The following is a 13,047-nucleotide window of genomic DNA, read 5'->3' as shown; positions in this document are numbered from 1 at the left end:
AGAACCGTGCCAGGGTGCTCGACCAAACAGCTTTCAGAAGCAGTGGAAGCCGTCACTGATGGCAGCGCTGTAGCTTTTGAAGCTGCTTTAAAATATTTCTGGATAGCACCCTTTTATTTACATGGCCACTTTTACATTGTTCTTATGTCAGAAACAACTTGTGACTTTTCTTTAAGATACAATTAAAGTAAAATATGTAAAAAAGAAATTAAAAATTATATGGTATTATCATGGATGAAAACAAAACACATCCCTACCACATACTAATGGTGCGTACACACGGTCAGATAAAGTGTACGATTTAAACTATAACAATCAGATCGTCATTGCTCAAATCGTACACTTTAACGCCCCCTCAAACGACTAAACGATGGTCAATGAGCGGGCATGAATGGTCGATAACGATATCTACCATCGCCCATGCATGCAGGCCAACATGATCGATATGGACCATGTTAACCTGTTTACTATAGGGACCCGCGATCAACAGTAGTGGGGGGGTTGCTGCATGTGCAGGATGCTCGATCCAGAACATGCAGAACGATCAGACAACAATAGTCTGATCATTGTCTGAAACAAGCAACGATACCCCCAGCATTGATACCGCACAATCAAAATAACCCCTCCCCCTTAGCCTGCACACTACACAACACTGACACATACACATACAGCAGCGCTCACATAAAAAACACGAATGCAGAGCCAAAATACACACAGAAGTGATCTGGCATCATTTATTAAATATTATCCTCCTAGGTTAATTAGGAGAATATCACGTGAATAACTTTCACAAAACTAGGTGAGGCTTGTTTGTTCGCCACAGGTTACAGTTCCCATGATGACCTCGAGGATAGTAACTGATGACATCCGAGTCCTGTAGCTGAAGGCGATCTAGCCGCAACCCTTCTGAAAGACCATGGAGAAATTAAGTCATCAGTTTTGGCTACAGCACATGATTCATTTAAATGAAACTGTAACAATAATAAACACAATAATATGCCCACAGACAGCTGCGTGATGATGTTACACAAAGGCTGATGAAACCTGCTAATGAAATTGCACACCATCTTGCATAATTGTTATTACTACATATATGTGCAGAAGCCACCTTTAGCTCGCCCTGCAAAGCAACAGCACTTCCTTCCCCCATGACAAAATTGTGCGCAAGAACAATATTCCAAATTGCCACATTAATAATAACAACCTATAGATTTCACACAAACATATTAAATACTATATATAAAGCATCTGTTACACTTTGCCCCAACCAACATGGCCGCCCACTCGGGCTGCTAACACGTGCTATAGATGCGATGCACACGCCTTTTGATGACGCAATGCCCCTCCCCCTGGACACCTTATACAATCTGTTGTTGCAGCCGTTTCCAACAGTAGGAATCGAAGCTGGTAGCCGGCGAGGGTCAGTTTTGACAGGAGTTTTTTGGTGAAGCAACGCCATGTCTTTCTGCTCGTTCTTTGGCGGAGAGATTTACAAAGATCACTTCCAGAACGGTAATAAGTTGCTGCTGGTGGGCTGCGCGGATGTACCAGGGGCTCAGTGTGTGTGATACAGTGCTGTGACTGGATACATGGCATAGAAGCGCCCGCCCCCCCAGCTGTTGTAGAACTACACATCCCAGCATGCCCTGCCACAGTTTTGCTATTTGGCCATGTTGAAACTGTTGCAAGGCATGCTGGGATTTGCAGTTCAACAGCTGGAGTGCCGCTTATTGCTAACCCCCTGCTGTTACTAAAAGTTACTCAGGTTCCTGGGGAGCTGCCACCAGCACAGTGTTACGGTATAAATGTCTTTATTTAGCCCCAGAAGCTGGTAATTATCATGTGTACCCATTGCCAGTGACTGAGAGCAGCGTGTTCCAGTAATAAAGTGAGGGGGGGCAGGTAAGATCCTGCAGAAAACTGTGCGCAGGAGCGGATTAACCTCTGCAGGGAATTACAGGGAGCTCAGGCAATGGGTTTGTTATATTCGGTCGACTGTGACCGTGTCGACAGTTGCAATGTCGACATGGCCAGTGTTGACTGTGAACATATTGACATTTACTATGTTAACATGGTCGGAAGGGCGACAATCTATTTCTGCAGTGTCCCCAACACTGTTGTTGACATTTTTACGATGTTGACAGATCATATGTCTACATTTTCCATGTGTCGGTGTATAAAACTGGCGGCATTCCAGTGTCACCATCGTTGCTGTCAACTTGATGATTGTGTCATTGTCCATGTCAATGTTCTGACTCGCGTACTCCGTAAATAAATATTGTTCCGTGTCACTGTGCTGCTGTCCCTGCATTGTAGGTATGAGATGCTCTGTACAGATAGCTTCCCTACGACTAGGGGGTGATGTCCTGCAGAATAAGGGTACCGCATCTTGGGGTACACAAACAATTATTTTTCTTTGTAAAATACATTATTTGTAGAATAGATTAAAGGTGTACATGGAGAGAAACATGAACACAGCAAAATATAACCACTGCCAAAGTTGAAAACATGACCAGCGTCGTGTTAACGATTATTTAAATTATATTTGGAGGAGGTATTGATCCTTTTTAATATCTTTTAAGGCAGGGTGAGGGTGGCGAGGGGGTAGGGAGCCTGATTCATTACGGATCGCTATTGTAGTTATGCCCTCAGATGGACAATTGTTGCGCACCGTGCATGCGTGAAGGCACCACTGCGATCGCAGAGACCGCACAGAGTGATTGACAGGAAGTGAGCATTTGGGGGAGTGGACTGAAAAAACGCAGGCATGCCATTCCGTTTGAACGCCGTTACAGGGGCGTGCATAAATTTGCCGCTGTGGCGCCATGCGCAGCCTGTGTACTCGCTGCGTGCGACGAGGTTAGCAGTGTCTGAGTAAGGTCAGACCTGCTGTAATTGTGCGTGAGGGGCCGATGTTCCCGATGTATATGCAAGACTGCTAAGCATTACGGATATGCAAAAGCGGTAATGGGTGTCTGTATAATAGCTTTGATACTGCAGTCATTACCATATTTTCGCAAAAGACCTGTGTGCGTAATCGCAGTTGCAATCATAATAGCAATCTGTAATGAATCAGGAACAGAGTGCTGAGGGGATCAATAATGGTTTTATTATATCCTATACTAATTGTAGGTTACCTATTATTTGGATGCAATTTAATGTAATTTACTAACAAGGACTCTCACGTATGTGTGTGTGTATATATATATATATATATATATATATATATATATATTTTTTTTTTTTTTTTGTCTCCAATCAACAGAATTTTTAGCACAATTAATTTACTCCTCTCTAGAATATTTCACAGCTTCCACATATTATGATCTTTAAGAGAAACATATAAAGTGTCTGAATTTAATGAAGACATTGATTCTGAGTGCCTCCAAAAAAATACTCACCTAGCCCCTCTGCAAATCATTACTTACACTTGTACACATTTCAAGAGACCCTGATTTGATTGTATGGTTCCTTAATTCGTTAGTGTTCATTCTAGCACCCTGCACCTGTCACAACCTGTGCAGTTCCTCTTTCCTCCCGGGGGTGTCACACTCTGCTCTGGTGCTTCTAGCACACTCAACTAATGCATCAAACTGCTGAGATACAGACCAGAGTGTGCTAGAAGCTCCAGAGCAGAGAGCGACACCCCAGGCAGGATAGAGGAACTGCACGTTGTGGTGACGGGTGCAGGGTGCTAGAATGTTAACAAATGCGTATGGTTAAAGAAATCCTGAAAAATTGACCTGATTGGGTACTTGAGGCCTGCAGATAAAAACCCCTGGTATACATAATGGGATGCAGTCACCTTTTGAGCCTGCAATCGTAAGATGGTTTCCATCAGATGGTGTTAGGGTTCACAGGTCCAAGGTCCAAATGTAGTAGCTCGCAGGTTACACAAGTTGCACGTAACAAATGTTACGTTTTAGCATTTTCAGGTTTTCCCTTTAAATATAATCAGACCTCTGTCCCATTGCCGCAGTTCACAGGCTTTTATATTTGGCTCTAAAACTGCCTAATTAGCCATCAAAACTGCACCCTGTGCCTTGGAAATATGTCTAGAAGATCATAGAATTCTCTGAAGCTAATTTCACTTGAAAAGAATGAGCTTAATAAAAGCATTGAGCTAAGTTGCCACATTCATAGGGCAGTGGCCTTATAAACGCACCTGAAGGGTCTTTTGTCCCTGAAAGAAACGTGCTGTAATGCAAACTCTATAAATAACAACTTTCATGCAAACGCTGAAGGAACTTAGTAGCAATCACACCGTCATAGTTACCCATTAACACAGTAAGGTAAGCGGGTACAGCGAGTGCACTGAGTTTGTCCTGGATATTGCACCACGGTAATAACTGTAATTCTCCATTATTGCTGTCACGCTATCTGATGTAAGGGGATGTGCACAGGATGTGTATGAGGAAAGTTCTAAGCTTCTGCATTTTTTTAGGAAACCGGTGGTGAATAACCTACTGGGAGAGGCGATACCCTCCTTCTAGCACTATATTAGGCATCAGGTTCTTGTGTTCATTATAGCACCCTTCACCTGTCACAGTCCGTGCTGTTCCTCTTTCCTGCCTGGGGTGTTGCTCTGTGCTCTGGTGCTTCTAGCATGCTCAGCTGGTGCAACACACTTCTGAGATACAGACCAGAGTGTGCTAGAAGCACCAGAGCAGAGAGCGACACCCGGGGCAGGAAAGAGGAACCGCAGGAGTAGTGACATGTGCAGGGTGCTAGAATGAACACTGTGGGGTATATTTACTAATGTGCGGGTTTTTAGAAGTGGAGATGTTGCCCATAGGAACCAATAAGATTCTACTTGACATTTATTTAGCACCTTCTAGAAGATGATGGCTAGAATCTGATTGGTTGCTAATTTATTGTCCATTTACCGCTTTGTCATCAGGCGTATATGTGTGCGCCACTTGTGGCTATGAGCTTTTCTCCAGCCGTACCAAGTTTGAACACTCTTCCCCCTGGCCGGCCTTCACCGAGACCATTCACGAGGACAGCGTCTCCAAGCACGTGGAGCGGCCCAATGCTCTCAAAGTAAGAGGCCGTTTCTGTTCCGCTATATAGGTTTCCGGTCTTCCTTTCCTTATAGCCTCTGATAGTTTGTTGACGCCAATAACCAAATCACTGGCTGTATTGAGGGTTGTCTGTTTTGCCTTTAATGTGTTTTGTGTTTCCCGCAGGTTCTCTGTGGCAAGTGTGGTAATGGGTTGGGCCACGAGTTCCTAAACGATGGGCCGAAGAAGGGTCAGTCCCGCTTCTGAATATTCAGCAGCTCGATAAAGTTCATCCCCAAAGGTAACCAGTCAGATGCGTCTGTACATAACAAGGAAGGGAAGTGTGATTGTCTGGTCGAGCACTGTGCAATTATAACAACTGGGCCCTTGTGGAAATTTAAAGCACCTTGAGCCCGGTATGTGTCATGGTGTAGACATTCAGAATGTTGACACCACAATGTCGACATGGACATAATGTCAACATGGGGAGGTAGTCTGCGTCGGAATCCCGACTGCAGACATCCTGTCGGTAAGTATTGGGGTTAGGTTTAGGGGTTGGGCTGCGGGGTGGAGGATTAGGGTTGGGCTGCGGGGTGGAGGATTAGGGTTGGGCTGCGGGGTGGAGGATTAGGGTTGGGCTGCTGGGTGGAGGATTAGGGTTGGGCTGCGGGGTGGAGGATTAGGGTTGGGCTGCGGGGTGGAGGATTAGGGTTGGGCTGCTGGGAGGAGGATTAGGGTTGGGCTGCTGGGAGGAGGATTAGGGTTGGGCTGCTGGGAGGAGGATTAGGGTTGGGCTGCTGGGAGGAGGATTAGGGTTGGGCTGCTGGGTGGAGGATTAGGGTTGGGCTGCGGGGTGGAGGATTAGGGTTAGACTGCGGGAAAGGTACGTTAGGGTTAGGGTAGATTCTGACTGCAGTGATGTCGGTATTTTGACCACCAGTATCCCGCACCCAACCCATCAACATGGTCATTATGTAGACATTGTTACAATGTCGACATACAGGTTTAGGGGTAGGGTTTGAGCTCTAACAGTAGAGAAACGTTATGTCGACATTCTGAATATCCACATTTTGTACCACACACCTCCAGTCCTATTGGAGAATAGCGCTCCATAAATAAAATTATTGATTAATACTCTCAAAAAACAACCATTTTTTAATTATTATTATTATTATTAGTATTAGACAATTTGTTACTCTGCTAAAATCTATCGTCCATCATTCGATTAGGAATTGGTGTAGACGTTATAAACCTGTTTTTACAAATGTATGGTCCTAATACTAGCTAATAAAAGAAATGGGAGTCTTTGCTGGTGTCGCTGAGGAAGCCTCCGTTGAAGGTAGAACCTACATTGTATAGTGTTTACTGTGGGGTCTTCTCAGTCATTGTGATTTCCTCCTGGTAAAAGAAATAACTAACTTTGGGCCTGATTCACTACGATATGCAATATTGCGTACGCACACAGTTCAACTGCGATAGCATGCTAATCCATTGCGATCGCAACGCATGCGCAGTGTGAAACAATCGGCAGATTACGTGCGTAATCTCAGTCGCGATCGGTAGTGAATTAGGCCCTTTGTGCATCGTATGAAATGTACTAATGGGGTCTATTTTGCAGTAGTTATCTCTGTCTAACGTGCATCATTGGTTAGGTACATTCCCTAGCAGAGTATATCTAATGATACTGGAATATGCAGACGTTGCATTTCCTTCTCTCCTCTTTGGTAGTAAAGCATTAAGAATACATGTTACTGGTCTTTGTAATCTCTGTGGGAATAGAAAGCTATTCCCTCTGTAAGAGACACAAATTGCAATGTGCACTGCTCCTCCTATTTTAAACCCAATCAGACCTGAGGATGCATATAAATGGCATGGCTTCCTGTAGTTACACCTATGACTATGAAACGTCAGCCGTGCACAGGAGATCTGCAGTAGTCACCGACTAAATGAGCAGATTAGATTTCCCACCCCAGCTACAGCCTTTTTATTTATACTCCTGCAGAATACTTCTCTCCTCAGCCTGGGTGTGTTTTTATGGCTCCAGGTGACCCCGTGCTCCCTGCCCTGCATATATCTGTGTAGGTTGATGGATAACTGACCATCCTGTAGTAAGCGGGTCCATCATTGCTGGACTTTCTACAGGTGGAGAGAGTCCCCTGATTAGCATTACTCACTATAGACTGTGCAGACCGAAGCCAACGCTCTCCACGGGTCTCTGCCCTCCTGAATTCTTATTTGTCACAAACTGGGGTTATCTGTGTCTTATTCAGCTGCCTGGATTTCCTTATAAGGAACATCCACTAAAACATGAATGGATATCCTTAAAACATGGACTGCAAGGGGGCTTTGAGAACCATGCTTGGGAAACCCAAACCGAATGTGCGCCTGTTGGCGAAGTGTTTATTGCGAGTTTTCACACTGTACATGCTCCAGAACCAAGCGCAAGCAATTAAAAGTGATTGTAGAGATTCAGGCATTTCCGTCACATTTGCTCTTATGACTGGAGAGGTGTAACTGGGCTTTAAGGGGGGGAGTTCTCATGCAGTTATTTCAGTGAGGGCTGTGCACAGTTGGATGTAAACGTTACATTTTTTTTGTACCAAGTTTAGGGTAGGTGCAGGTGTGTACAGATGATTACACCAAATCGAGCGTACAGATAAGGAGATGCGCACTGAGCATACGGGAGAATATATGCATTTACCGTGCAGTGCAGGAGCCCTGCACAGTGACTGGGAAAAGTATGAAGGGTGTGTACTTACAAGGGGGCTGCTTACACCTGTTTGCTGCACGTGGCCCATTACATGCACATGCTTTGTTTTAAATAAAGAGTAAACCTTTGGATAACTGGCTGTGTCCTATGATCAGTATTGAGAGTAAAGACGCCTATCCATTACACGACTTTGTGAACAATCCGACCAAAACCAGGAGGTTTTAGTCGCATTGCTCACAAAGTCGGGTAATGGATAGCCGGCAAGGACCAGCGATGCGCGTGCACGCTGGGTCCTTGCCGACCCCGTCGTCAACCTGACGACGCTCATCAAGTTCGGCATGTTTAGAGATAGGAGGTCGGACTCCTGCACTGAATGACGTTCAGTGCGGGCACCGCACCTCGGCGACCTGGAGGTCTGAACGCTAGATGTTCAGTCTTTCAGGTCGCCTAGTGGATAGGCCCCTTAAGCCAGTCATGACAAACACAAGGTATTTATTTAAGAGCGATTGAAGCCACTAGTTTATATTAATATACGAAAAGGCTGACTATTCTAGAACTGAGACTAATGTAGATAAGACACAAGGAATGTTTGTTACGTTCCTATTGGACTACTTTGGATCAAGGCTAGAATGAAGATACAGGTAAGCATTAAGTCAGTGAATTATTTTATTTAGTTGTTTACCAAAAAAGGGGGCACTTTATGGTGGCACTATTTATTTGTATATTATTAGAGGGCAATATTTGTCTAATTATTATTATTATTATTATTAGAGGGCACTATTTGTCTTATCATTATTAGAGGGCACTATTTGTTTATTATCATTATTACTAAAGGGCACTATTTTTTGAATACCAAACACCACAATATTAAATTACGCATTGGCCCAGGTGTGTGCGTGTTTTTATGTGTGCGTGTGTGTGTGTATGTGTATGTGTATATATAAATATAATGACACTGACACAATTTACCTAATTTTAGCAGACAATATATCCTTATACACTTCGGAATTCACCCGGCTACTTCTGTCACATTATCAATAAACACTAGTGACCCAGTGCCATTGGAAGCCATATATGCCCATGCCATCATACTGCCCCCACTGTGTATTACAGATGATGCTTTGAAGCCATTCCAAGCCTTCTCCATTCCTTTTTCTTCCCATCATCCTGATACAGATTGATCTTAGTTTAATCTGTCCAAAGAATTCTCTCCCAGAACTGGGCTGGCTATTTTACATTTTTTTTCTGTCAAAGTCTAATCTGGCCTTTCTATTCTTGAAGCTTGTGAATGGTCTGCACCTTGAAACTTTATTAATGCTGTGCCTGCCGCCAGTCCTGTGCCTGCCGCCTGGAGAGCCACCCACTACTGGGTGACTCTGGCTATATGTTGTGGGCTCACAGCAACCGCTTCCAAATGTAAATGCCCCACATGGAAACAGCTTCAGACCTTTTGCCTGCTTAATTGATAATAAGAAATAATGATTAAGAAATAATGAAGGAACAGCCCACACCTGTCCATGAGGCAGATTGTGAGTCATTCTCCAATTCCTTTTGGTCCCACGAAATAGAGGGGGCTATTAAACCTCTGTAATTCTGAAACCCTTCCTCCTAATTGTAGTCTGCAATTTAAACTCATTCATTATATATCTGTAATTTGAATGTTTTGGTAAGCAGATAAACGGTCCGCGATCTGCTTTACTGGTTAGATGCTTACCTGGGCCAATTGTGTATTATAAGTACGTACTTAATCAGGATCTAATATCTTGCTCATAGGCTTGCCTGTCAATCTCTGCAATTACTTAAGATACACGCTACAATTATCAGGGCGATCCGCCCGATATCCGTGGATCGCCCCGATAATTGTGGCGATCGAGAGTTAAACATTGCTCGGTCGGGCATGCCGGATTGTCCAGCATGCCCGTCCTATGCAATATTTAACAGGTAAACTGTCGGCCGCATCGGGCAGTGTATGCCCAGCCGTGGCCGACAGACAGACATTTCCTGTGTTCCTTCCCATGGAAGGAACAGGGAAATGGCTCCTCCCCCGGGGGCGGAGCGCGGATGTCGGGCTGATACACTGTGAGAGAAATCTCATTGTATGCCGGGGACATTTGCGGCTGGCAGGCTGCCAGATGAAATGTCTGTCGGTCTGACAGACATTTTATCTGGACGTGTATGCCCAGCTTAAGTGAGAGGGGGTATTTTACTCATTGATGATGGGTAAATGTGATTTAACAAAATCCAACCCTTTCAGGCAAATGTAAAAGCCCCTATGATTGGACAAGGCTTCGCTAGACAACCGAAAGTCAGTTAAAGTTGAATTACTGCGTAATGTGACGGGTGTTACCAGTTAATGTTTTCTCTACTTATAAAACAGTCTTTATTACTGCCTTTTTGCAGCTATAGGAATAGGAGTGACAATATCCAATGGTAAGCAGGTCCTGGGTGGTGGCCCGGCCAATTACAAATGCCCTCACTCTAGCCATTTAAAAGAACGTATCGCTGTAACATTCTATATCTACAGGGTGTTTCACTCGCTATTGGCCCCAAAGTTTTTATTATAACGTTTAAAGTAATTGATGTCCCAGAGGTATGTCTGTATCACATTTCACTAAATTAACGCCAAATACTTGAAAAGTTTATAAGGAAAACTTTTGGGGCTAATAGCAAGTGAAACACCCTGTATATCCAGTCTCCAGTCAGGTGTCATGCAGTGTTGTGTTCCTATATTCCGGCCAGATAGGGACCATCTCCACTCCATGCCGGGAGATGATCACTGATGCTTCTTCATGATACATTAGACCCAAGAATAATGTCTGTATCTTTAAGAGCAACTTAGCGTCATTACATTTATTTTTTGTGTGTCTGGAAAAACGTTGGTACTTTCCTTCTCAACTAAGAATGTTGGTTTTCTGGTATCGATCATGAAAACTGTCATCTCTGTCTCTCACCTTGTACAGACCAAGTCAGCGGGGGAGCCAATCGAGCATAATGACGAAATGAAAGTTCTGATCTCTTTGACGTACTGAACCTTCCCTGATGCCCCATCACCGGATGAATTAGCCGAGGTAAAGCCATCCTGGACGTCTCGGCTGATGAAAACTAAGTGCTGTCATCAGATGTGGCTCTGTACGTCTCGCTGGAGCACTTACACTGGGAACGCGCCAATTTCCACGCACAGCCTTCAACCCACACATCCTCCCACAACGGGGAATGGTTTTCCCAAGATCCAATATCCTGGGTCACAACAAGCTATTGTATATGGACAATGGTACTTTAAGATGATTTGCAAATGGTTAAACACAAATGATTAACATAAGCTGGTAATCATGGCAGCCAAATTGTTCAACTAACTTCAAGCGATAATGGCCTCAGCGTTGATCATACTTTCTTGGGTTGGCCGAAGCCCAGTCTAGTCGCCGACCAACAGTTATTAATTTTTGCACATGTATGAGTCAGTATTGCTCAGTTATTGGCCTGAATCAGCTTGCACGGTTTGCCGATTCAATTGACCACCTTCATGGGAGATAATGCCACGGTCAACTTAACGCGCAGTTTGCTGGTTATTTTCACCCTGAGTATTCCCGCCACCCTAGCTATTCAATTAGGAAATGCTTAGCGCTGGTAATTCTATAGTGCGTGACCTGGGGGGGGGGGGAGTACATGAAAAATTAGGGAAATCAGCCTGTACCCCAGAAAAGTGGCAAATGAGAAAACCGTATACGAGGCAATTAGTGGCCATACGCAAAGTATTTTAGGTTCTTAAAAGGTGTCAAATGGCTGACTTTTTTAATTTAATTTTTTTAATTAACACTGGAAAATTATAGGTTAAAAACTATTATGAAAATACTCTTGTAACTCCCATCAAAATGTTCAAAAACTAATTTCCCATCTATACACCTCAAAGTACCTGTCCCACGTAATACAACCCTTTTTTTTTTTTCTTGTTACCGAAAATTGCCTAGAAAAATGACCTGTCCTTTTATTGGCCAAATTATGGTATTTAACCACCCCCGCCTGTGTGATCACACATTGTTTGGTTATACTGGAGGTTCTGCAACTGTGTCCTCACATTTTTTCCCTAAAATAAAGATTTATCCCTACTTTTCACCAACTCGGGGGGCTACAAACTAAAATCCGTGTGCTCTCCAATTGAGACACGCGTTAACTTAACGTGGGTTTTCTAATTGAATAGAAAAAAGTCGCAGCCTGCTGTAACACTGGTTAACGACACTCGTGGCTACTTAAATTCGGGCTCTAGGGTTTTCTTTAGACATGTCCTAAATTAGGGCTGTGAGTCTGCTGCTATACCCAGGGTTCAGGGTTTTTCAATTAATATTATTAGATTTATTTTTTTAATTGCTACACTGTTGCCAACACATGTATAATGGATAGCATTAAAATATAAAGTTAAAGGTTAACGCCACTGTTTAGGGCAAATTCTCTGTAGCCCAGAACCCCACATCCCTTCCAGTGGGATCTCCACACTTACCCTGTTATCACCAGCTTGCCCTGGTAACTTCCAGTGATGATTCCTCTCTGCTAACCATGTTTGCAGGCTGCGGTTATTGTTAGGAAATGACCATCACCAAATCACTGTACTGCAGACTGGAGTTGCCCAGAAGCCAACCCACTATACAGTATGAACCCCCCCCTGATCTGGATCATTGTCTTTAGATTTGGGGGGGTCGGGGTTCTAAAATGTCAGCTAGTACATTAGACAAGTGAGACAACCCCCGCATGTGAGCAGTCTATATACTGTAGTAGCAAAGGAACTATGGGGTCTATTTACTAAGCCTTGGATGGAGATAAAGTACCAGCCAACCAGCTCCTAACTGCCATGTGACATGCTGAAATGACCAGAGCTGGTTGGCTGGTATTTTATCTCCATTCACTTTATCTCCTTCCAAGGCTTAGTAAATAGACCCCCTATATGTCACTCTGCGGTCACATTACAATGTGGGGGACGATGTACTAAACCTTTTCAGATTCCTTCTCTTTTAGAACTACATTTTTCAAAATTTCCTTTTCTACAGCTTAAAGTATTTTTATTATTTTTGCTTTTACTAAGACAATAAAGGTATTTATAATCCTTTGTGGTGGCATTGGTTGGGTGACTAGGTTCTACTCCAAGCAGGGTACTATCTGTGTGCAGTTTGTATGTTCTCCCCCATGTTCGCATGAGTTTCTTCCTGGTGCTCTGGTTTCCCAGCTCGCTTCAAAAAAAACATACTGGTAGGTTAATTAATTAAAAATGTTACCTCTTATACGTGCTCTCATGTGGTAGAGGATTTAACCTGTGATCTCCGTGGGGAAAGGAACTGACTGGAATAA

At 43.7% G+C, this 13,047-nt stretch overlaps 1 protein-coding gene across 1 annotated transcript; it reads left to right on the top strand.

Annotated features, from left to right (window-relative positions):
* Positions 1-1,363: 1,363 nt before the first annotated feature.
* Positions 1,364-12,808, top strand: MSRB1 (methionine sulfoxide reductase B1). The gene is made up of 4 exons (XM_088464795.1): positions 1,364-1,512; positions 4,901-5,043; positions 5,190-5,304; positions 10,674-12,808. The coding sequence occupies exons 1-4, from the start codon at positions 1,458-1,460 to the stop codon at positions 10,703-10,705; spliced, it is 345 nt and encodes a 114-aa protein (XP_088320921.1). The 5' UTR covers positions 1,364-1,457; the 3' UTR covers positions 10,706-12,808.
* The last annotated feature ends 239 nt before the right edge of the window (positions 12,809-13,047 follow it).

The sequence above is a fragment of the Taudactylus pleione genome, unplaced genomic scaffold (assembly GCF_031769625.1).
Source record: "Taudactylus pleione unplaced genomic scaffold, aTauple2 ptg000061l, whole genome shotgun sequence".
Lineage (NCBI taxonomy): Eukaryota > Metazoa > Chordata > Amphibia > Anura > Myobatrachidae > Taudactylus > Taudactylus pleione.
This window is presented reverse-complemented; position numbering and strand designations above follow the sequence as displayed.